Source organism: Dichomitus squalens, assembly GCF_000275845.1.
Source record: "Dichomitus squalens LYAD-421 SS1 unplaced genomic scaffold DICSQscaffold_9, whole genome shotgun sequence".
Classification (NCBI taxonomy): Eukaryota; Fungi; Basidiomycota; class Agaricomycetes; order Polyporales; family Polyporaceae; genus Dichomitus; species Dichomitus squalens.
The window spans coordinates 376,830-398,643 of record NW_006766891.1 but is presented as its reverse complement, the minus strand read 5'-3'; the positions used below and the strand labels follow the sequence as shown (position 1 = coordinate 398,643).

General features: G+C 57.0%; 9 protein-coding genes and 1 non-coding gene across 10 annotated transcripts; 3 read left to right on the top strand and 7 right to left on the bottom strand.

Moving 5' to 3' along the window:
• Window positions 1-128: 128 nt before the first annotated feature.
• On the bottom strand, window positions 129-978 carry DICSQDRAFT_57486 (uncharacterized protein; the record flags this gene model as incomplete). Its single annotated transcript, XM_007364570.1, has 5 exons — window positions 129-203; window positions 259-332; window positions 386-604; window positions 660-744; window positions 805-978. 5 exons carry the CDS (start codon window positions 976-978, stop codon window positions 129-131), a joined length of 627 nt encoding a protein of 208 aa, XP_007364632.1.
• A 128-nt stretch (window positions 979-1,106) lies between these two features.
• DICSQDRAFT_154414 (uncharacterized protein) lies at window positions 1,107-1,986 on the bottom strand (the record flags this gene model as incomplete). Its single annotated transcript, XM_007364569.1, has 6 exons — window positions 1,107-1,294; window positions 1,355-1,419; window positions 1,474-1,555; window positions 1,610-1,647; window positions 1,702-1,749; window positions 1,812-1,986. The coding sequence occupies 6 exons, from the start codon at window positions 1,984-1,986 to the stop codon at window positions 1,277-1,279; spliced, it is 426 nt and encodes a 141-aa protein (XP_007364631.1). The 3' UTR covers window positions 1,107-1,276.
• A 593-nt stretch (window positions 1,987-2,579) lies between these two features.
• On the top strand, window positions 2,580-4,850 carry DICSQDRAFT_135520 (uncharacterized protein). The gene is made up of 3 exons (XM_007364568.1): window positions 2,580-3,299; window positions 3,358-4,670; window positions 4,728-4,850. The coding sequence occupies exon 2, from the start codon at window positions 3,360-3,362 to the stop codon at window positions 4,668-4,670; it is 1,311 nt and encodes a 436-aa protein (XP_007364630.1). The 5' UTR covers window positions 2,580-3,299; window positions 3,358-3,359; the 3' UTR covers window positions 4,728-4,850.
• Window positions 4,851-5,560: 710 nt separating this feature from the next.
• DICSQDRAFT_179877 (putative beta-glucosidase from glycoside hydrolase family GH3) lies at window positions 5,561-8,865 on the top strand. The gene is made up of 11 exons (XM_007364567.1): window positions 5,561-5,739; window positions 5,802-5,852; window positions 5,912-6,092; window positions 6,154-6,412; window positions 6,468-6,569; window positions 6,623-7,107; window positions 7,159-7,495; window positions 7,549-7,687; window positions 7,754-7,972; window positions 8,025-8,299; window positions 8,364-8,865. The coding sequence occupies exons 1-11, from the start codon at window positions 5,584-5,586 to the stop codon at window positions 8,770-8,772; spliced, it is 2,613 nt and encodes an 870-aa protein (XP_007364629.1). The 5' UTR covers window positions 5,561-5,583; the 3' UTR covers window positions 8,773-8,865.
• A 151-nt stretch (window positions 8,866-9,016) lies between these two features.
• Window positions 9,017-12,144, bottom strand: DICSQDRAFT_103972 (uncharacterized protein). The gene is made up of 12 exons (XM_007364566.1): window positions 11,926-12,144; window positions 11,693-11,869; window positions 11,535-11,604; window positions 10,946-11,412; window positions 10,588-10,894; window positions 10,309-10,527; window positions 10,197-10,240; window positions 10,052-10,135; window positions 9,810-10,004; window positions 9,412-9,746; window positions 9,245-9,353; window positions 9,017-9,189 (listed from the first exon to the last, which is right to left on the bottom strand). The coding sequence occupies exons 1-12, from the start codon at window positions 12,073-12,075 to the stop codon at window positions 9,166-9,168; spliced, it is 2,181 nt and encodes a 726-aa protein (XP_007364628.1). The 5' UTR covers window positions 12,076-12,144; the 3' UTR covers window positions 9,017-9,165.
• A 186-nt stretch (window positions 12,145-12,330) lies between these two features.
• DICSQDRAFT_84351 (COQ7 protein) lies at window positions 12,331-13,608 on the bottom strand. Its single transcript, XM_007364565.1, has 5 exons — window positions 13,283-13,608; window positions 13,026-13,225; window positions 12,595-12,974; window positions 12,430-12,540; window positions 12,331-12,365 (listed from the first exon to the last, which is right to left on the bottom strand). The coding sequence occupies exons 1-3, from the start codon at window positions 13,562-13,564 to the stop codon at window positions 12,767-12,769; spliced, it is 690 nt and encodes a 229-aa protein (XP_007364627.1). The 5' UTR covers window positions 13,565-13,608; the 3' UTR covers window positions 12,331-12,365; window positions 12,430-12,540; window positions 12,595-12,766.
• A 138-nt stretch (window positions 13,609-13,746) lies between these two features.
• On the top strand, window positions 13,747-15,087 carry DICSQDRAFT_135514 (uncharacterized protein). The gene is made up of 10 exons (XM_007364564.1): window positions 13,747-13,818; window positions 13,882-13,940; window positions 13,997-14,060; window positions 14,128-14,180; window positions 14,244-14,330; window positions 14,395-14,537; window positions 14,591-14,655; window positions 14,710-14,790; window positions 14,849-14,888; window positions 14,942-15,087. Exons 1-10 carry the CDS (start codon window positions 13,802-13,804, stop codon window positions 14,948-14,950), a joined length of 618 nt encoding a protein of 205 aa, XP_007364626.1. The 5' UTR covers window positions 13,747-13,801; the 3' UTR covers window positions 14,951-15,087.
• A 40-nt stretch (window positions 15,088-15,127) lies between these two features.
• DICSQDRAFT_t66 lies at window positions 15,128-15,223 on the bottom strand. Its single transcript has one exon. It is a non-coding gene; the product is annotated as a tRNA-Leu (tRNA).
• A 797-nt stretch (window positions 15,224-16,020) lies between these two features.
• On the bottom strand, window positions 16,021-18,833 carry DICSQDRAFT_103963 (WD40 repeat-like protein; the record flags this gene model as incomplete). Its single annotated transcript, XM_007364563.1, has 3 exons — window positions 16,021-16,373; window positions 16,435-18,234; window positions 18,510-18,833. The coding sequence occupies 3 exons, from the start codon at window positions 18,831-18,833 to the stop codon at window positions 16,233-16,235; spliced, it is 2,265 nt and encodes a 754-aa protein (XP_007364625.1). The 3' UTR covers window positions 16,021-16,232.
• Window positions 18,834-19,115: 282 nt separating this feature from the next.
• DICSQDRAFT_154409 (Pkinase-domain-containing protein) lies at window positions 19,116-21,467 on the bottom strand. Its single transcript, XM_007364562.1, has 7 exons — window positions 21,233-21,467; window positions 20,853-21,052; window positions 20,694-20,777; window positions 20,224-20,572; window positions 19,965-20,158; window positions 19,701-19,887; window positions 19,116-19,625 (listed from the first exon to the last, which is right to left on the bottom strand). The coding sequence occupies exons 1-7, from the start codon at window positions 21,270-21,272 to the stop codon at window positions 19,492-19,494; spliced, it is 1,188 nt and encodes a 395-aa protein (XP_007364624.1). The 5' UTR covers window positions 21,273-21,467; the 3' UTR covers window positions 19,116-19,491.
• Window positions 21,468-21,814: the final 347 nt, after the last annotated feature.

The window sequence follows — 21,814 nt, the reverse complement described above, 5'->3', positions numbered from 1 at the left end:
GCTATACTTTCTCTTGCTGTTGTTTCGATCCTCTCGTATGTTCGCGAAGGCGTTGTGTGCAGATATCCGTATGAATTCAGCGGGATGATGTTAAGGCTACAATGGGGTGGGGGTACACTAGGATAATCCTACAACTTCAACGATTTGATCTCTTCTGCAACGGTCTTGACGCGTTCGGAACGTTCTAGCTGTACTGGCACAGCCTACGCAGAAATCAAGGTCGACACCTGTACGTTAATTGGCCGGACGACTACGCACCTGCTTCAATTCCTCCACCAGGGCGAACGTTTGAGATGCGACCTCGTCGATGCGCGCATATGCATCAGGAGGAACTGGGGCAGGGTGAACATCACATCGGGGAGAGCGAACGACACACAACACGTACTATCGTCCTGCACCATCGTTTCTTCATCTTGGACGTCCTCCAACGCCGCAGCCTCTTCCGCATCGAGCTCCTTCTGAGCTGCGAGGAGGTCGCGCATCTGTTTCTCGATCTCTTCCGGTCTTGTACGTCGTTCGCGGGCTATTTGCAGGTCCCATCGGAGGCTTTGGTCGGACAGAGACCAGATGTGCCGGTCAAAGCCCTCATCAAATGGCTCTGTGTCTGCACACAGACCGATGAAAGGCTGTTCATGGAAAACAAAGGCAGCGGGGCGCACCGACTTCATCCTCGTTCAGATCCTCCAGGTTCTGGCCGTTCACGCGCACGTTTCGTCGTGCCATTTCGAACGTTCTATCAATGAACTGAGCGGAGCACACAAATAAGCCGGGGTTTGCTGTATAGATTGAGGAGCAGCAACACACACGATGAAGATGCGCAAGAAGCACTTGGCGGTCTTCTGCGGAACCGTTGCCAGAGAGTTGCTCGTCGAGGGCGGTGAGGGCGGCGATGGTGTAGTTTCTCTTGATGCGCCGCCAGTCGTCGAGGGTCTCGACGGATATACGAGGGATTTCCTCGCGCTGCGAGTCGACGGCCATGATGATGCGTATGGTGGTTGGCGATGGCAGAGAGCGAGAGTACTGGGTGCCGTTGCACGCGTCGCGAGCGCGACTCTGTCACTCCGCGTGTCGTCACGCGTCAGTCACACGTGCACAAGGGCCCATGTCGGCTTACGACGAAACTTGAACAAGACGTTCGTTCGTACACAAACTACAAGGGGCTATCGTACAGTTTGCTGCAAGCACGAGAGTAAAGAGTGACGACCTCATTGATGACAGTCCGAGACTGCACGGGTAGCCGAACGCAGACCCCGGTCTGCCTCGCAAAAACCACCTATCAGCTTTCCCACTTGGTCTGATCGTTGAGGACTTTAGCAGCCGCGCAGAGACTGGATGTACGCGGTTGGGAACTTACGTCAGGGTGCTGCTTGAATTCCTCGTATGTCTGTCGATTGAAGAAGCTGACTTCCGACTCATTCTCTGTACATCGAGGTGAGATCCCCCGGACATAACATGCATATCAGAAGGCCGTACCAAGACCCAGGTCAGCAAGGGTCTTCGAGTCGTCTTCAAATATCCACTCGTCGTGGTCCAGGTTGATAATCAGGTTCGTGGTCTGATACTAGTCAGCAAGAAGAACTAGAGAGCCTTCCATAAAACGTGGGCCCACCTTAGCTCCATGCGCCTTCGTGTACAGCTTGAGCGTATCTGAGAAAAGTGTCAGGCGGTCAAAGGAACACGCCGCGTGAGGATTGAACTCACCAAGGATTGTATTACGATACGGCTTCCATCCTGGCTGGGTCTGGATCGCTAAAGCAGGCGGTCCACGGTTCGCAAGGTTGGACGGAAGGCGAGACAGCTTGGGCGGTTACCTTGACGTGCTCGTTCCTTGAGCTGACCGACGGTGGTGTCCTCAAGGTTTACATGGTGGAGAACGAGACTGCGCTCGGTTCGGTACTCGAAGGACTTGATCACACGGATGGTGAGCGTAGCGTCGGTCTTGGGGCGGACAAGGTTGGTAGGAGTGTCGTCGATGCCGTCTGACATGATCGTGGTTGTGTACTCACAGGTGATTGGGGCAGGCACTGGGAGATGTGTTGCGAACGGTGCTCGAGAGGACTCGAAGCAAGGACTCGTGGCCGAGGCCATTCGAGCGCTCTCCGACGCCTTCCACGAGCGTCTATCTTATCTCTCGGATGTTCATGCAGGCGCCTGCTCTGCCAATCACCGTCCTCTGGGCGCTCGCTGCCGCGACTCCTCAACAGACGAATGGACGCTCACGTCCCTTCCCTACTTGCAACTGACGGTGCGCATGATGACGGACAGAACTGTCGCTCTGGCATTAACACAGAATCGTCTGATTTGCCATGACAGGCTAAGCAGGTGACGGGCCAGGATCCACATGACTGGCATGAACAACTTGGTGCTCGCCCTCACCCCCTCTCGTTATTCAGGTACACTATAATGACATCCCACCGCAAAGATATGACGTTTACCACACGTCTCCGCCGAGAACCGGGAGACTTGTCAACTCCCCAGATTGACGTCGCCTACGTACTACACGACTCCCTCTTTTCTCCGCCGATTCGTCCTCCCCCTCTTGGGCGCTTCAACACGTCGGTACTACTCGCAGCCATGCAGGATCCGTGGCCTCTCCGCCCAACTTGACGACGTCAGGTTCGGACATGCGTTTCCCCACTGGGGGCAGTGGCCCACGAGGTTAGGAGCTACTCTTCGGACATGGTGAGCATACGTATTTGTCTGCATTCTTCTGAAGCACATCTCAGCGCCTCGAACATGCCGGAGCGACTTTGCGTTCTTATCCAACAATGGAATCTCTTCCGGCTCTCGAACCATTAGTAGGCGTCAACCGGAGTTCCCCAGTCACAGTCCCAGTCCTCTCCTCGGTCCTTCGTATGACAGGTGCTGCGTGGCTGGAGTGCCTTGCCTTCCACGAGGTGGGGGATTGACGTGGTTAGATTCTCGGAAGCCTTCTTTCCAGTGCACTCGACGCGCCTCTTCGGTCACGAGTGTACCTCAAGGCGCGGTGGTTCTGTCATGAGCGCGTATGAGTGCCACCAGCCGTACGGTGTTGACCTGTGCCGGACTCAGGCTGGACTCTTCCCTGTTTCATACCGAGCGAGTATGTGTCGGACTCGGTCGTGGACTTCGCTAGCCAGCCATCGGAGCAGCATTGTGCGGTGGCATGACGTTAAGCACCCCAATATTTGGCGGTCAAGTATCTATAAAAACTGGGTAGTTCACGGCCTACCTTCTCAGCAACTTTCAACGTCGCTTTCAGTCAGCCAGCCCCTCATCGACCCGCTCTATCGTTGTGTCCATTCTACCGCAGTTTCACAGTAAGGGACTTTCGCCAACATCAAGTAACGTCTTGCCTTCTGACTTGCCATCCTTCAGCCATGTCGTACGTTCCTACTACGAGCATTGTCCAGAAGTTGGTCGCGTACTTCACGGAGAACCCGGACTTCAAGACCGCTTTCGAGCAGTCTTTCCTGATGGCCCACGCCACCGGCCTGAAGGAATTCGACACGTTCAACATCCACTCCGTCGATGGCTACATCAGATTCATGGATGACTTCGTTCACTGGAAGCCGACCGAGGACTACTCCGGCAAAAACGTGTACTACCATATCTGCATGTTCTACTTCGTTCTTGACCTCCCTCCTGTTCGCGATCACCAGAGCCCCATCGACCCTGCGTCGCGCAGCCCGTGGCGCTGGCTGTCGGACTGGCTCATCGAGTACGCTCAGGAGATGGGGCTTTGGATGGACAAACCGGAGTCTATCGACGAGGAAACCATTCAGACCTTCGCGGACTCCCTGGCTTACCGCGACACCCCTGAGACCGACTTCTTCGACCAATACCCCCGTCCATCCGGGGGATGGAAGAACTTCAACGACTTCTTCGCACGTCACATCAACCCCACTTTCCGTCCCATTGCTGACCGCGACGACCCCACCGCCATCGTCTGCCCCGCCGACTGCTCCTTCGACGGGCAGTGGCCGATCAACGAGGACACTGCGGACGTGACCACCTTCGACGTCAAGGGCGTCCCGTGGAGCATCAGCCAGCTGCTCGATGACGAGGCCTCCGGGACCTACTACGGACCCGCCTTCGCTGGAGGAGTCTTCACGCACTCCTTCCTCAATACGACCGATTACCACCGCCAGCACGCGCCTGTCTCGGGCCGCGTCCTCGAGGCGAAGGTCATCCCCGGCCTCTGCTACCTCGAGGTCGTCCTCAAGGAGGCCGACTCGAAGACCCCGGGGGGCCGGCCGCACCTTGGGATGCACCGCCAAATCAGACCCAAGAAGGACGACTCTCGCGTCGTCTCCCACCAGGAGGCCATCCGCCGGAACGCAAACCGCTCCCAGAAGGTCTCCGCGGAGCTCGTGCCCGACGCGCCCGACTCCCCCGGCTACCAGTTCATCCAGGCCCGCGGGCTCATCCTCATCGAGAGCGACATCGGGCTCGTCGCCGTGCTGCCGATCGGCATGGCGCAGGTGTCGTCGGTGGTGCTGAGCGTGAAGAAGGGCGACTACGTCGAGAAGGGCCAGGAGATCTCGTGCTTCCAGTTGGGCGGGTCGGACATCGTGATGGTGTTCCAGAAGGAGGCGAAGGTCGTGTTGAACCAGGAGATGAACACGCACTACAAGTTTGGTAGCCGCATTGGCACTGGCCAGCCCGTCCCCAAGCAGACCGCCGCCTAGTATGTGTATCCCATTCAGAAGGTGTCCGATGAGCGTTCTCTGATCGCTTTCCCGCAGATCGAGTCGCAGCCAGCGGCTCTAAGCCTGACCGTGATGTATAAGTAGCGATTCAAGAACCTTGCTCGATAGTACCTGCTCATCTTTCATGTACGAAGATACGAATGACATGCCTGACTACCCATCATGGAATGATAGAGATGCCACGACCAACTTCACACGTCGGGAAAAGCTTTGGGTTTCGCTGCTTCCGCAAACCGACTCGACGGGGGGGGGGGGCGTTGAACCAACGTTGGGGGGCAAGGACCGATTGTAACGCTCCGAGACATTCGGCGAATACCAGCGCTTCGACCCGGGCTGGCAAGGCACGCGTGCCCGTCACGGTGGTTTGATGCTTGACCTTCGCGCCGGAATCCCGAGCCATCGGCGTCTCACTACACTATCGTCAACCGGCATCCCATGACTCGCATCCTGACGCAAAACCCTCCGTACATGTTTTCTCATCGGAACCACGGGTCACGGTACACATTGGGCATGCTCGGTAGGCAGTCGCGGTTCTATGTACATAGTACAGCAGATGTCCTTCTTATCGAGCCCCCAATTCTCCGCTTTCCAAAAATATACGATCCGCCCTGTGCAGAATGTGAGTCCTATTCCTATAATGGCTCTAGGTCAACGATAAAGCAGGCACAAATTATTCATTTCGCCGCCAGAGAATTGGGTGAACTCTACAGCCTTGGAACACATTCGGTGTGCTCCCCTTCGTCGTCAAGCCGGCGGCCCGACACACGGCTTGGATGCCATTCCGAGGTTTTCCCGAGCGTAGCACACTCATATAAGCCTTTCTCATGTTGCCTGTCCCCAGCGCGCTCGAGGGTACACTGACTACATTTAGTGACTCGAAGGCGACGGCACGATGTCGCACTCATTCCTGAACGCGTCTATCCCTGACCTCGTCAAGAAGCTGACGACTGAGGAAAAGATCAGGCTCCTCAGTGGCCCTAACTGGTGGAATACTAACGCAGTAGACCGGCTCGGCATTCCCGCCGTTCGTATGAGCGATGGACCCAACGTCTGTATTCAGCCAGGTTCAGCAGGGATCATTGAAACTAATCAATTCTGTCCGCTATCAAGGGAGTTCGCGGATCCTCACACTTCATCGCTACTCCTGCACAGTGCCTCCCGGTACTTCTTGGAGCCTCAAATCGTATCCCCGAACGTTGACTGACATGCTGGGCGCGTAGTGTGCCACCTCACTGGCTTCCACCTTCGATACCGATGCTCTTTACAAAGTCGGCTCCTTTCTCGGCGAGGAGGCCAAGATCAAGTCTTCCGTAATATTGCTCGCGCCGACTTGTAATCTCCAGCGTAACCCTCTTGGCGGTCGTGCATTCGAATCCTTCTCTGAGGACCCGCATTTGTCGGGTATGGCTTTAGATAAATGATTCGTCTTCCTGAGGAAGCTGATATCCTCATATCTCGATAGGCATGATGGCGGCAGCATACGTAGATGGCCTGCAGGCCCAAGGCGTCGCGGCTACTATCAAACACTTCGTCGGGAATGACCAGGAGCATGAGCGGACTGCCGCAGAGTCCGTCATGTCAGAGCGTGCTCTGCGAGAGATTTATCTCTATCCGTATGCCCTGTCTCCTCGGTCTGTCATCACGGGTAAGCAATCTCATGGGGGTGCTACCAGCTTTATGCTTGCACAGAAGAAAGCTCAGCCATGGGCTTTCATGACATCGTTTGTCGAATTACCTTCGACCGAGGAAGCGCACATCAACTAATCATGCTGGCAGCTACGGGAGAATCAACGGCATCCATTGTGCCGAGAACCCAACACTGCTCCAGAACATATTGAGGAAGGAGTGGGGCTTCGACGGCATCGTCATGAGCGATTGGTATTCACGGTTGTCCTTGAGATGTGTTCGACTTCTACTCACCCCTCACATAGGTTCGGCACCTACAGCTCTGACCTCGCGATCAACGCGGGACTTGACATAGAGATGCCGGGCCCTCCCCGATGGCGTACTCCATTGCTGATTGGCCACCTGCTATCGTGCCAGAAGGTGTTCGAGTCGACACTCGACGAGCACGCTACGCGTATCCTCAGCTTTGTCCAGCGTCAGGCTCGTCGCAACCCCGATGTCGTCTTTGGCGACGGCGAAGAGCGATCCCGCGACTCGCCCGAGGGTCGTGCGTTCTGCAGAAGGCTCGCTGCAGAGGGCATGGTCGTACTGAAGAATGCCGGAAACGTCTTACCTGTGAAGGACGGGAAGGTGAAAACTGTTGCTTTGATTGGTCCGAAGGTCAAGGAAAGAGTCATATCAGGCGGAGGATCTGCCGCCTTGAGACCCACCTACGTCGTGACGCCCTTTGAAGGACTCGTGGCCAACGCGCCGGAAGGCATTGAGTTCAAGCACGAAGTTGGTTGCTATGGCAAGTACGGGCTGAAGGTACATTGTACAATCACTGACGTTGTGTTTACAGCACACAAGTTCACGCCGACCCTAGAGGCGTACCTGCAAACGCCGTCCGGTGAGCCAGGATGGTCTTGCACCTTTTACAACCATGACAAGCACGGGAACCCTACGGGTGATCCCGTCATGGAATACGTCCTTCAAGACACCCGAGTCAAGCTGAACGATTTCCTGCCATTGGGTCTGACCGAGACATGGACGATCAAGCTTCGCGGTAAACTGACGATGGATAAGACGGCTGACTATGACCTCGGTCTTACTGTCGCCGGGCGAGCAAAGTTGTACGTCAACGGCGAGTTGACCATCGACAATTGGACCAAGCAGCGTCCGGGCGATTTCTTCTATGGGTATGTACAGTCCCAATCTCATGGAAACCACCCTGCGCACTCATTACGCTCAGCCAAGGTACAGTGGAAGAGCTGGGCACCGTTTCGCTCACTGCCGGCGTTCCCGTCGACATCCTTGTTGAGTATACGAACACAAAGCCTCCCGAAGGCCCGGAGTCGGATAGGTCACAACCAGCCCTGATGCGCGGAGTCGTGAGTGACAACTTCTTGTTTGAGTCAGGCAATCTGGGGAGTGCGATCAAATGAAATATTCTTTAGCGGTTGGGTGGTATAGAGAAGATCGATGAAGAAGAGGCTCTCGTCGCAGCAGAGCAGTTGGCCGCTTCCTCCGACGTCGTCATTCTTGTCGCTGGGTTGTCTCCAGACTGGGAGAGTGAAGGCTTCGATAGGCCCAGTCTTGACATGCCCGGAAGACAGAACGAGCTTATCGCTCGTGTCGGGAAGGCCAACTCCAACACTGTCGTCGTCATCCAGGCTGTGAGTCCACCCCGTTCTTCTGCTGTATACAATCCAATCTGTGCATCAAAAGGGCTCTGCAGTCGCTATGCCTTGGGTGGACGAAGTGCATGGTATCATCCAAGCGTGGTACTCCGGTAACGAAGTTGGGAATGCCCTGTCTGACGTTATCTACGGGACAATCAACCCCAGCGGACGACTACCTCTCACGTTACCTGTACGCGTCCAGGACATTCCTGCGTACCCGAACTTCAAGAGTGAGAATGGTCAGATTCACTATCGTGAGGACCTCTTCGTTGGCTACAAGGGTTATGAGGCCAAGAAAATTAAGCCGCTGTTCCCCTTCGGGTACGTGCTGTCCTCGTTCGCAACGTAGAACATTCCGTGCTGAGTCTGCCGCGTGCCTCGTCAGATATGGCCTATCATACACGACGTTCTCGTTCTCCCATCTCGCGCTCTCCACCACCTCGGTCCACAAAGGTCCCGACTTCGAACTCGAGGTCAGCGTCACCGTGACCAACACCGGAGCTGTCGTGGGCTCCGCAGTCATTCAGGTTTACATATCCCTACCCGACATCGGGCTGACCACGCCCAAGCTGCAGTTGCGTGGCTTCACAAAAGCCCGCGACATTGCTCCTGGGGAAAGCCAGACTGTCACAGTCAAGCTGGACAAGTATGCAGTGTCGTGGTGGGACACGCCTGGACAGCAATGGAAGGCGGTCCCGGGCATATACGGCGTGCACATCGGGAAGAGTAGCGCGGACATAGTGCTGGAGGGCGAGTTCGCCTTGGAGCAGGGTTTCACTTGGGTTGGGCTATAGATACGTCGCATCTATGCAGTTGCAGAGAGTACTCTAAAAGTGGAGATGTGTGTATGATTTAACAGAGTTGTTATCAAGACAACGTTAGTGTGAAGTGGCTTGAACCCGCCCGTCATAGCGCCAAAAGGCAGAATGACTGAGAACTTACGCTCTCACCTACCGGCGGGTATATGTGCACATTACCGGGCTTGATCGTGCTAAGGGTCAATGTCACCCTTACAGTTGTGCATCTCAGCATGGACAGAAACGCGGGTGATATAGTAAGGACACTGAAAAGGGAGACACAGAATGGCCGCGTATCGAAAACAAAGCTTAGACAACATTACAGCAGTGGCAACAGCTGGGATACAGTATGCGTACAAAAGAACAGCGATTGGCAGCTTAGCGGTATGCTTAGCTTCCATATCGCTCACGAGCCTGATGATGAATATATAAGCAGACTTAATAAGAAGCAGCGCTGACGAAAACGTACAGCATCCTTGGCCAGATTGACGTATCCGGTATAATCGCTGGCTAACTTGGTGATATCCTTCGGTTTCGTCGCCCCAAGCCCAGCACCGGCGGCATAGAGGGCCGTTTGGCTACAGCAGAACGCGTCATGAGCAACAGCCTGAAAGATATGCAATTGAAGAGACGCACATAGGATCCACTCTGCCCTCGCCTTCCGTACCCAGGCCTTGCCCCTCTTTCCAGCCCATCATCTTCAACAACTTGTTCCCAATGTTGCTTTCGTCCTTGCCAGGATTGACGGGTGGGGCGGGTGGCGGTTCCGGTGGTGGGGGACCCTCCGAGTGCTTGCGCTTGGCAACCGGCTTGTCATCAGACGAAGGGCGGGGTACATCGGGCTGGTTGTGCATGACGCGCCGCTCCGACGCACGATCGCGGTACTTTGGCTGCTGGGCCTCGGCCTTTGCGCGCGCGGCGCGGACCTTCTCTCTGGCGACTTCGCGCAAGGCTGCGTCTTTGAAGTTTTTCTGGAGATGGGGATCGTTATGGCATAAGGGGTTTAGGTGGACGTCTTGGGACGGATGACCAACCTTGTGAAGGTCCGACTCTTTGTTGTGTCGTTTGAGCTGATCGAGCGATTTGAATTGTCGCGCACAGAGCAGACAAATCATGGCTTTGGTGTCTGAGAATTCGAACTCAGTCTCCGCGGTCTCGGTGAGCGTAGAAGCCTTGACAGCAGCCGGCTGTGTTGCGGCGACAGGAGCAACCGGGGCTGGAGTCTCCACCTGCACGGGGTGAACATAAGCGTCAAGGACAAAGTAAGCATGCTAACCGGTTGCGTGGCGGGTACTTCTTGCGGTGCGTCATGATGTAGGACATCCTGAACCTGGTTCCACTTGTTGATGTTGTTCACAGTCTGCGAGACGATGAACGGCTCAGCGTCGGTTTCATAAACAGCGGGCAATGCGGAAACAGACCTTCTTGCTCGCGATCAGCGGAGCGACTCTCTTAGAGGCAGCAACTACACCAGCCGAGACAACACGGTCAGCCAACCCGCACAAACTTGTGTCTCCCAGCATCGCGACAAACCCTTCGGATCTTCGGTCGCAGTCGCGTCAGTCGTAGTCGCATCCCCTTCGCCCTCAGCAGCGTCGTCCATCGAGAAAGCCTGGGACAGGGGCACGGCCTTCTTGGATGGTCCAGCCGGGCCAGGCTTTGCTATCGACAAGCCGCCTTTGAAGCTCAAAGTCACTGGTTTGTCAGATACGGGTAGGGCGGAGGCCTCGACAGATGTCTCTTGCGTGGTATCTGCAAGGGCACGTCTCCGTGAGTGACGGAGATCATATTCAGAACCTCCCTGGTACTCACCCTTCTTTTTCTTCTCCTTCTTCTCCTTTGGGGCAGGGGTGGCACTAGTGGACGGGGCCTCTTCCTCCACCGTGAACTCGAGCACGGCCGCCGTGGACGCCTCGTCCCAGTACCGCACCCACACTCCTTCCACGCCGCCCAGCGTGCTTGTCGCCATCACGCACGCCTCATCTCGTAGTGAGTAGTCGGGAATGGGTTGGAAGGAATATGGGTGCGCAAACGACGCAGCGACGGGGCGGTCAGAGATGCGGAACCCATTCGGGTGCAGCTGCGGAGACATGGTGGAAGCCAAGACAGCAGATGCCGACTGCGACTGCTGTCAACTGTGCACTCTAGCACGAGAGAACGACGGACGCACCTGGATGTCGACGAACTCCACGAACGCAAATCCCCAGCTGGCCGTCGTGACCTTGTCCTTGATCAAGATGATCCTCCGCATGCCCTTAGCGCCCTCCTTCCCCGGGCCTGCACTCAGCTTCATAGCTTGGGCGATGGCTTGCGGGCCGCTCAGCGGATCCAGCCCACGGAAGAGCAGGACAGGCGCCTGGACGTTGCCGATGTCGCGCGTCCCGTCGTTCGACTGCAATGTCCCCTTGGGTCCGCGGCGCTCCCCAGGGGCAGCGGACTGTGAATAGTCGATCTTGACGCGTCGTCCGCCTGGGGGCTGCGGTATGTTCTGTTCTACGGCGCGGTAGAACGCAGCGCGCGCGGTCGCGCCGTGAGAGGCGGGCGGCGGGATCTGTATGAAGGGAAACAAGGGGTCGACGAACGCGCGGGCGTGTTCCGTCGTGGTGAATTGGGCGAAGCCGAAGCCCTTCGAGACACCTATAAGGTCGCGTGCGGAGGGGCGATGTGCGGGAGGCGTTCATGCGTTCAAGGCGGCGAGGCGGGGAAAGAGAAGACGTCAATGCACTGCGGAACGCTATGAAGGAGGATGGGGCAAGTGCCTGTAGATCTGTCTCGGATGATGGTGACCGACTCGATGCTGCACTTGTTGCTCGTCAGGTACGCTTGCATCTGTCAACGTCGACCGGAGTTAGTGCTCGGCGTCTCTTGCGGTCGCTGCAGCGGGACGAGAATAGTATGTGAGGGAGAGGACACGTACGTCGGACTCGGTGAAGTCAGGGTCAAGCCCAAGGAAGATGACGTGTGGACTGGGCTCGCTGGGGACGAGCCGCTTCTTGTTGTACATGCCCCCGCCACCCTTGTGGTAGCGATCATCTTGGTAGGAGCTCCCTTGGTCGTAGCCGGAGTCGTCCCAGCCTTGGGACTGGTCATAGCCCTATACAGAGACAGATATCAGTGTGTGACCAGTGTATGTGGGAGCGAAACACGCACACCGTCGTTGTATTTCCTGCGCTTGAAGTTACCGCCGGCGTCGCCGCCATACCAGTCGTCGTCTCGCATGTGGCCGTTGCTGCGCGGTGGTGGCTGCCATCCGCCGTAGTCAGCCTGCTTTCCCTTGTCCCATTCTCTGTTGTGAGTCATATCGAACGGATGCCAAGGGCAGGAGGGAGAGAGGAAGGGTGGGAGAGTCGGGAAGGTGGTGGTTAGAGGTCAAGAGCCGGGCGCCTGCGATCGGCAACGACTGAGTCTCTATCCACCATGGCCGGACACGGTGCGTCCCTCCCCATGCTCGCCTTCGCCCTTTCTCATTCATATTTTTTGCTCATGCAGGGTACACAAAGGTGAATGCTCGTATTTCTCCAATTGAGGGTACAACGGACGTCTGACGTTGGACACAGCTTGACCCCGCCGTTGAGCGGTGGAATGTGATGGTGCGTGCGCTGCGTTTTCTGCTCTCGTCATCGTCTCCTGATTGCTTTGTGCACGTATGTATAGCGCGAAGATGTATACAAGCACTTTCGCTTCAACTCAAGGACAGCAAGGCAGTCCATCCTGGGCATGATTGTCTTCCCTGCCGCCATCTTTGCCCTCTCTTATCATCAATTCGTGCGTAGCCCCATGAACGTTCACTTCGCGCTTTCTTGACGCGTTCTTTTATAGGGGGTGTGGGACTGGACAGGCAAACGCAAGGGAGAGTCCCTGGCACGCATCGCGCCTGCTCCTGAGGCTGAGACGACGGATTGAGAGGTGGATAAGTACGATGGCGTTGTATCGCAAAGATTACTATGGTACAGTCCGGTCCAAACTTCTACATTGTGCGAGACATCCCGCCCTAGAATCTCTTGCATAACTCGATAGCCACCTTGCATCCTGTGCCAACGACGGTGCTTAGAAGTGCATGTGCAGGAGCTTTCTGGGAGTCGTTCTCTACCGCGATATCCAAGTGCTCAAGCTCGTCGTCTCTGAATTCGCGGATGACGTCCTTCAGAAGGGGTACGCTAGGGTGATCTGGGGGGAGTTCTTCAAGAGCCTTGAGTTGGCTGAATGGAATGTCAGCGAGGTTGATCAGGTGAACAGAGGACGGTACGCACTCGTCGTAATGCTCGCCGATGACGGTCTCGACGGCTTCGGTGCATGCCATTGCAGCCTCCTTGCCCATGAGAGCCGTGACGGCGCCGAGACCGTAGCCGCCGACACGGGCGAGCTCCCAAAAAAGGGTTGGGCGAACACGGTGCTGTGTCTGAAGCTTGTTCATGACGGCGAGGTGCTTTTTCTCTTGGTCCCACATTTCCTGATAGGCGTGAGTGCGAGGTCAAGGAGGATGAGGAAGGCGGGGGGCTGCACGTACTTGGATGAGGGGCCCGGTGAGTGGCTGGCGACCAAGGACGTCGTGCTGGCCCTTGTAGATGTAATTGGCAGCAAGTTCACCGGCCTGGTCCACTCTCAACGCACTCTCGAGCTCGTGGCGGAGTTTGGGGGAAATGTCTTCTGGGGTTGTCGTGACGGAGGGATGGCGTGCAAGGGCAGGGTCGAGGTAGGCAGAAGAGGAGGCGTATGATCGACGGAGGCGACTGGAGAGGGCGCGGGGAATCAAAGGGCGCGAGAAGGCTGGGCGAGAGGCGGAGAACATGAATGAGAATTAGCAGCTTCGTAGAGTACGTGCAGGCGAAAGTCGTACGGAGTGTACAAAGTACAGCACTAAGTAGGAAGAGTACATCCTCCGAGTCCGACGGAGCCGTTGCGGCCCTTACGTAATCGCGCCTCTGGCCTTGGAGACGCGTTCGTTGAATGCTTGTGTGGTTCGTTCACTTCGCCTTTCTCTGAGTAGCACATACCCTCCCCACTGCAACTTGGAACTGAACGCGCCATGAGTGCTCCTGCCTCGTAAGTCATTCAGAAATCATCCTATCATATCAACTCCCCGTCCCTGACCTCGGCGCCCGCTAGTTTCACGCCTTCCACTGCTGTCGATCCTTCCAAGGAGCGCGACTGGCCCGCCCAGCTCGGTCTGTTCTGCCCCTGCCGTTTATCAGCGCCGTCTTGAATAAAATCCCGCTTGTAGGCTTGCTCGACTGGGACAGTACTAGCATAGTCTTCACCAAGCGTTCCCTTCTCGAGTTCCTCAAGTAAGACCCGTCTACTCCCAGCCGCAACGTGCCTAGATGCACCCGCTAAGAACCTTTATCTGCCTAGATATGCTGGCGTCTCTGTTGACACCAACTTCACCAACATCCAGAAGCTCCCTCGTATGTACCCTCAGGCTCTTTGTCCTTCACACCCACAACCTTTGTTCATTCCTCCACCGGTAGGCTACGCGCAGTTTGGCAAGCTTGCTAGTGGCCCCCCTGCTGAGTCTGCGCCAGCGCCGCCAGCTGCTGCGCCCGAACCCGCAGCAAGTACGTTCGTTCCATACTTGCCTGTATCTAAGTCAGAGCCTGACATCATCTCGTCGAACTATAGCAGAATCCACCCCAGCAACCGACTTTAAGCCCACCCGTCGCGTAAGGGATCCGCCCGGAGGAAGGACCCATAACATTTTCGGCGGCGCAGACGACGACGACAACGACGCGCTTTCCGCCGCGCCACCACAGTCGTCCGCTGCGGTGAGTCCTGCGTGGGCCGTACGACAGCATTCGAGACTGAGCGTGTGGTTCAGGCAGCACCCGCGGCTACCGCGGAGGCTAGCACCGCCAGCCCTGAAGTTGCCCCGGCCCCAGAACGGTGAGCAGAACGGTCCCGTGAGACGCGCTTAGTTTTCACATGGTACAATGTTAGTAAAAAGAGCAACAACTCTTCGGCGTTCGCGTCCCTCTGGGATGCCCCCGACGACGCGCAGGCGTTCAAGCCCACTCGCAAGTATGGTCATTCCTCGACGTGATCTGACACTATACTGACTGGAGCGCCTTCGGCTTAGGGTACGCGAGAGGCCTGGAGGCAAAGACAGCATCTCTGGGGTTAGTCTTCGGCTTCGTTTATCAATCGTATTGCTGCTAACGCTTGCATGCAGCTGTTCTAGATGTGAATGTGTCGAGAACGGGGAGGTCTATGTTGTGAAGAGCTGTCGCGCAAAGGGGCGCGAATTCTTGCTGGTTCGCAATGTACGCTATGTAAAGAGCCTCGTGCACCTGCGTTGGCACGGAAATGGAATGTACCAAAAACCAGCGTAGAAAGGCGTCGGAGGAAGAAAACTTAATGGTGGCGGCGAGGTTCGAACTCGCGCGGGATTACTCCCATCGGGAATCAAGAAATTCTTAAATCCGACGCCTTAGACCAACTCGGCCACGCCACCTCTCATAAACTTTGCTCCGTTACACATGAGTCCCTTGGGGGGCTAAGGTTACCTTCATTAGCGCTCAAGGCGCTCCGTGTCGAGCAGAGTGGTACATACTCAACTGGCGAGCTAAGTTGCAGCTGCTCGAGTCGATGTGTTACGTTTCGTGCTCACGACGGTGAAGTACTGTAGCTCGATTCCAATGTACCACGGAGCACAGATAGTCAGCTGAGGTTCCCAAATCGTAGAAGTGGCCGCAGAACTGTTACAGTCAGGCCCCTCCCGCGATTCCATGACAAATGGTGCTAGCGACATAACACGAGTCCAGCAGCGGCTGCTTGAGCTGGTTATCCGGCCCATCGTCCGGACGGCGATATTGTGCACGCCATTATGCTGGTTACTCGCCCAATCCCGCTTGTGACTTTCGGTGCATCCGTTCTCGAGCGTTCGGTGGTTTGGTTGGTTGCTGTTTGAGACGCCCCGTCGGGCTGCGGTCTGCTCCAGATGACTGAAGTTCAGAGTGGATGACGCACACGCAGCAACCAGCTTGAACGTCGCAGCGTGTGCTCTCTTACGCCTGTACGGCACAAACTTGCGCGAGGGGGAGTATATTTGGGCCACAGCGTCTGGACTCCGGCGTGCGCTTCAGCAAGGCGGGTCGTAGTCATCTTGCAGACAAGTGACACAAGCACGATTTGCAAGTCGTGGAGAGTGTTCCTCGCCTGACAAATCGTCAGCGCAGTGATCGAACACACGCAACGCAGTGACAATTATCGGTGGAGGCACTACTGTATGATCGAGCGGGCATTTCGGTGGCGTTGCAAGGTTATTTTTGACACTAGACCACCTATGATATGTGAACAGACACATGACGCCGATATGTATGGCAAGAATCCGTGATCCAATGACGACCTCCTCAATACGTGATGACAGTATACCATACAATAGCAAGAATAATGTACTTGTACAGACCTCAAGCAGCTAGCTCTATACGCTGCGCAAAATGTACATGGCGAAATGCTGACCTCTACCCGCCGAAGCTCCAGAGCCGTATGTCGCCGTCGTCGCTGCCCGAGACTATCTTATCTTCGCCGAGAGCGAGACACGTAACGGCGCCCCGGTGACCGACAAGCGTCGCCGTGCACGCACCCTCTTCTCGGTTCCAGACCTAGGAGAACGCACAACATGAGTGCCCTGCAAGTTAGACGGCTGATGCAAAGGGGGCCTACCTTGATCGTACGATCGTGGCTGCCGCTCACCAGCCGGAGCTTATCGCTCGCGACAGCCCATACGCCCTCGATGTGCCCGAAGAGCGTACGCTGGACCTTGCCGGTGTCAATATCCCAGATCTTTATCGTATTATCGAGGCTGCCTGAGATAAGGACGGGCTTCTGCCGCGACGATCGCTCCCGGGTGTTCTGCCGGGAAAGTGCGGGGACGGGCCTAGTAGAAGAGGAGGTGGGAACGGGAGAAGAGGGGAGAGGGGACGAGGAAGCCGAGGGGCTGGAGGAACAGGACTCTTGGGGCTCGACCGACGCCTCGCGGTCCGAGCTTCCTTCGGACCCGGCCGAGGACTCGCAGCCCTCGTCGACCATGAGAAGCTTCAGGCTCTGCACTTGGCCGACGTGGCCCTTGAACTGGCGCACGCACGCACGTGCGCACAGGTCCCAGAGGCGGATAGTGCCGTCGTCCGAAGCCGAGAAGAGCATCTTGCCCGGGTCGATGTGGGGAGCCGAGCCGGCGTAAGAGGTGGGGGTATTCTCAAACGCAGTTAACGAAGTGTCGCACGACGAGGAGGTGCCGGTCGAATCCCAGAGTTGGACAGCGTTGACCCAGTCGCAATGCCCACGGAGCGTGAAGCACTCGCCCGTCCGGAAGTTCCACACCTTCACGGTAGTGTCGACGGACCCGCTCGCCAGGACGTTGGAGTCGTACCGGAGACACACCACGCCTTCCGTGTGTCCTTCCAAGACCTTCAGACACTGCCCCGTCCGCCAATTCCACACCCGCATCGTATGATCCATACTGCCAGTGATCAGCTTCGCCTCGTCGAACTGCAGCGCCCGGATCGCGCGAGTGTGCCCTGACAGACACTGCACTTCGGTGCCTGTCTCCAGGTTCCAGACGCGGGCGGTGCGGTCGTACGAGCCGGTGATGAGGATGGGGAAGGACGGATGGGAAAGCGTTTCGCTGAACTGCAAACACATCACTCCATCGGTGTGTCCTTTGAGCGTACGCACGGTACAACGCCCGCGCCGCCAGTTGCGCTCGATGGTAAGGCGTTCGCAATAGACGTCTTTCCATGGCCGGGTGCGGAAGTCGACCGCCGGAGCCCTGGAGGATGGCGCGAGAAGCGGATTCGGGCTCGTGGAACCCGAAGCAACGGGGTCTTCGGTGGAGGAGATAGAAAGAGTCGTATTCTGCGACGAAGAGGGGGTCGCGGGTCGCGAGCCGTGCTCAGGAGTTTCCAGTCTGGCCTTTTTGGTAGTAGAGGCCCCTGCTGCGTGCGCGTCGAGCCGTCGCTTTAGGTGGGAATGGGAGGACGCGGACGATGCTTGCGAAGACGACCCCTGCGAAGAAGGCCCCTGCGAAGAGGACTGAGGGACCGCAACAGGCTCTGGACACGGGGAAGCCGTCGGGAGTCGTACCGCCCTTCGCTTCTCCAAGATAGGGAGCCCCCATCCGCACTTCAAGCACTTCTGTCCAATATGCTGCTCGCAGATCCCCCTCCAAAGGATATCGTCGTCGGCCAGACCCCTCCACTGGCGGCTCACCTGAGCGGCCCGGCAGAGCGAGGTAGCATCAAGATAGCCGAGGATCTTGAGCGAGACTTCGCGCGGGAGGATGGCGAACGGGTCGATGCGGATCAGGTGGGCGAGCTGCTCGGTGAGAAGGGACAGCTGGGAGAAACAGCACATGGTGAGGAGACCATGGAGGATAAGGGCGCGGCGGGGATGTGGGGATGATGAGAAGTTGGACCAGATGACGGAGACGGCCTCGCGCTCTGCGACGGGGAGTGCATCAAGTGCCTGTTTGAAATCACGAGGTGCGCAAGAGAAAGAGATGGAGGTCAGTAACCGTGTAATGCGAGAGTGAAGAGAAGAATGCAATTGGGCGGGGGAAAAGATGGGAAGGGAGAGCGGGGCAGGATAAGTGAGATGTCGGAGCGCCGCTTAGATATACTGAGGAACGAGAGAGAGAGAGCCCTTCTATCGCTGCATCGACGGACACCGGACATGATGGATTGGACGAGATAGTGAAAGGGGGGCGACGTGCGAGGTGTTGAAGGAGGAAGAGGAATCACCTGCTGGAGTTTCAAGTTGGTGCCCTCGTCCGCCATCCGCTGATGGCGAACGCATAGCTTGCGCGCGGGAGGCTGAGTAGGGGCCGCACCACTATCGGCCTGCTTCGCGTCCTCGTCCTTCACGGTCGAAGACTCCATAGGTGACAGTGCCGGTGGCTCCTGTGACGACGCGATGATTGGTGGGTCGAAGGTGGTAATGGCGGACGGGGACACAGGAGAGGGACTGGGAGAGCGAGAGCAAGACTTGTCGCCGGCGAGACGGGGAGGCGGAAGAGTATCGCAGACGTAGGCGGAGCTGTTGCCCGCGAGAGAGGGTGCGGACATGGTTGGGGAGGAAGGGGGGGAGGAGGACGGCGGAGGAGATGAAGAAGGGCTCGGAGAGGAAGAGGCGCGGGAGGCGAGCGAGCATGAAATAGACGCCGGATGTGTGCGGTCGCGTGAATCGCTCGCGACATCGCGCAACTTTTCGCGCTCATCCCTACGCTGCGCTGTATCTTTGCCCCCCCCCCCCCCGCCCTCGTGCAGTATATCGCGACATAAGCCCTCTCATTCCCGCAAGTAGCCCCTCCCGTTTCCCTCGCACATCATCATCCATCTCGCCAGATCGTGCAATGCAAAATGCTTATTTCTTCGTGACGACATTCTCGGGTCGTGTATACAAATATGTACGTGCATCGCAGCGGCAAGCCCAGCCATACAAACTCAGAGATATATAAGACAACCGGACACGACGCGACGCCAGGACGGTACGAGTGGTGATGATGTGAGACATGAGATGTATCGGACATGGCGTGACAAAACGGACAGACGGCGATGACGACGGCCACAACGCTGCGACCAATAGAGCAAAAAGGCAACGCGACGACGTGGGACATGGCAAACGACGGGGCTACCCTTGCGCGCGCGTAGGGCTGCATCGCTATACGAAAATACTACGAGTCCCGTGCGGACAGGGAACGTGTCCTTCCTCTTCGCCAGCTCCTTAGTCCAAGGAGATTCTTAGCTGCTCCAGCGGTATCGGAACAAACGAATCCAGGTGGATCGAACGCGACGCGAGCTCAGCCTCGGTGTGTGGCGGAACAAGCTGGCGGATCAGGTCCGGCCGTACTGAGAGCTCTGCGAGTGTTGAGTCATTGAAATGTCAGCAACCTCGACAAGTGCGGCTCTGGGCTGAATAAGCTGTGCACGTACCTTCCCGAGTAAAGTCAAAGAGAGGCGGGAACTCCTTCCCGTTGGGCATTTTCGCACCCTCTTGCCGCAGCTCGTCGAAGAACGGGTGGCACATCGCCTCGACCGCGCTCAGCCGCGCCTCAGGCGTGTACTCGAGCAACTTCGCAACGAGGTCGATAGCTTCCGGTGCTGTGCGAGGCCGGAAGACCTGGTTGGGACTCCATGGTCAGTGGCTGTGCCACGCGAATAGGAGCCGAAAGCTCGTGTTAGTATTCGACGACGCACCTTGGAGAAAGGGTGAGGCTTGATCTGTGGGAACTTGTGCTCCATGTAGTTGGGATTCATCGTCTTGATCTGCTCTCGCGATGGAGTGCCGAGGACCTTGATGATCTCGACCAGCTGGTCGATTCCACTCTCTCCGGGGAACAGAGGCTGCCCAAGCATGAGCTCCGCCATGACACATCCAGTTGACCAGATGTCTGAGTTGTGAAGTAGAGATGTCAATGAGCACGCGAGAAATGCTGAGAAACAACGTGAACCACACCAATGTTTGTCGTGTAGTTCGTCGCGCCGAAGATGAGCTCTGGCGCACGGTAGTAGCGGGAGCAGATGTAGCTGACGTTGGGCTCGCCCGCGACAAGGATCTTGGCTGAGCCAAAGTCACAGAGCTTCAGGACGCCGGTAGCAGGGTTGAGAAGGAGGTTCTGAGGCTTGATGTCGCGGTGGCAAATGCCGATGGAGTGGATGTACATGAGGGAGCGGAGGAGTTGATACATATACAGCTTGATTTGGAGCATGGGCATCGGTTGCTTGAGCTTGGCGTAGTGCCGGCTAGCGCGGTACACGGTCTCCGGGACATATTCGAGCACAAGGTTGAGGTACACTTCATCTTTCTTTCGGTCGGACTATGTCAGTCGTCGGAACGATTGAGGGGGCACGAGATGAGAAAATGGCGGATGCGAAGAGAACGAGGAAAAGGAAGGTGCGATGTGTGGGAAACGCTGTGGAGCTCACCTTGTCACCATTAGAGTAGAAAAAGGCTTTAAGGTCGACGACGTTGGGATGTGAGACGAGTCTCATGATCTGCAATTCACGGTTCTGCGCGCGACGGAGATTGCAGATTAGACGCGCTGTAACCACAAAGAGGGGGGGCTCGGAAAGGAGGGAACGTACCTTGAACCTCTTGTCCTGCAAGACCTTCTTGATGGCGATGTCACAGACGGGGTTGGAGTCTTCGAGGAGCTTTGCCTGGAAGACGATACCGAAAGAGCCGTTTCCGATGACTTTGCAGTTGGTGTAAATGAGATCACGGGTCTCTCCCGACTTGCCGTCGGAAGCGACGACCTTGACGATCTTGCGGGGATCGTCGACGGCTGCAGATGCGCAAAGACAGAAAAACGACAGGAATGAGTACCAACGCGTCATCCATGAGCAGGAGAAGAGGATGGAAAGGGGCGATGGACGCGATGCAATGTTTTAAGGGACGGGGAGGGCACGGGGAGGAAAAGCGAAGCATGGAAGAGGGTGTGTGTGGAAATGAAGGAGGGACGTACGAGAGATCTTGACGCCGTTGATTGGACCGTGAGTGGCCATCTGGAGAGGGGGATGATGCTACGGATACAGAGGATCGGAGTTCCTTGAAGGAAGGAGCGGGGACGACTCTTGGAGGAGACGAGAACGGGGTCGAGGATGCGAGTTGAGATAGATTAAACGTTAGGAGAAAGAGAGGGCGAGAGGGAAGGCTGAGGCTGGCGGGGAAGGGGCGAGCAGGACGGACGACACGGCGGGGAGGATGGGGGTGGGCGGGAGAAAGAGGCCAGGTCGACGCTCTCACCAGTCCGCACAGGCGCCCGAGCGCCCGGCGGTCACCAGACCTCGGCGCCACCCGCGACCCCGCCCGACGCTCCCTCATCGCCGACATTACCACCGCCGACATTAATTGCCCTCATCCTCGGGCTCACACGCCGCACAACGTCCCATAGCTCCTTGTGTTCGTCGAGCGCACCAATACGCCCGTCCACTGCGCCCGCGCTATCGCCCTGACAGCAGCCGTCTGCAATTTTCTAGCGTGGGCGCAGAGCCCCAGTCTTGCTCTGGTCTCCTTGGAGCCATTTGCTCCCGTTCCCGCACAAAGC

Coding starts and splice junctions, on each gene's coding strand:
- DICSQDRAFT_103972 (XM_007364566.1), bottom strand. CDS start 12,075: ATGACTCACAACAGAGAATGGGACAAGGGAAAGCAGGCTGACTACGGC. Junction 10,241..10,308: donor TGCGACCGAAGATCCGAAGG/GTTTGTCGCGAT, acceptor CGGCTGGTGTAG/TTGCTGCCTCTAAGAGAGTC. Junction 10,136..10,196: donor CGCTGATCGCGAGCAAGAAG/GTCTGTTTCCGC, acceptor ATCGTCTCGCAG/ACTGTGAACAACATCAACAA.
- DICSQDRAFT_179877 (XM_007364567.1), top strand. CDS start 5,584: ATGTCGCACTCATTCCTGAACGCGTCTATCCCTGACCTCGTCAAGAAG. Junction 6,413..6,467: donor CCATGGGCTTTCATGACATC/GTTTGTCGAATT, acceptor TCATGCTGGCAG/CTACGGGAGAATCAACGGCA. Junction 7,496..7,548: donor CCGGGCGATTTCTTCTATGG/GTATGTACAGTC, acceptor CATTACGCTCAG/CCAAGGTACAGTGGAAGAGC.
- DICSQDRAFT_154409 (XM_007364562.1), bottom strand. CDS start 21,272: ATGGCCACTCACGGTCCAATCAACGGCGTCAAGATCTCTC. Junction 20,573..20,693: donor TCTACTCTAATGGTGACAAG/GTGAGCTCCACA, acceptor TCCGACCGAAAG/AAAGATGAAGTGTACCTCAA. Junction 19,626..19,700: donor CTTTGACTTTACTCGGGAAG/GTACGTGCACAG, acceptor CAACACTCGCAG/AGCTCTCAGTACGGCCGGAC.
- DICSQDRAFT_135520 (XM_007364568.1), top strand. CDS start 3,360: ATGTCGTACGTTCCTACTACGAGCATTGTCCAGAAGTTGGTCGCGTAC.
- DICSQDRAFT_84351 (XM_007364565.1), bottom strand. CDS start 13,564: ATGTTCTCCGCCTCTCGCCCAGCCTTCTCGCGCCCTTTGATTCCCCGC. Junction 13,226..13,282: donor TCACCGGGCCCCTCATCCAA/GTACGTGCAGCC, acceptor CACGCCTATCAG/GAAATGTGGGACCAAGAGAA. Junction 12,975..13,025: donor ATCGGCGAGCATTACGACGA/GTGCGTACCGTC, acceptor CATTCCATTCAG/CCAACTCAAGGCTCTTGAAG.
- DICSQDRAFT_135514 (XM_007364564.1), top strand. Junction 13,941..13,996: donor CGACTGGCCCGCCCAGCTCG/GTCTGTTCTGCC, acceptor TCCCGCTTGTAG/GCTTGCTCGACTGGGACAGT. Junction 14,331..14,394: donor TGCGCCCGAACCCGCAGCAA/GTACGTTCGTTC, acceptor GTCGAACTATAG/CAGAATCCACCCCAGCAACC.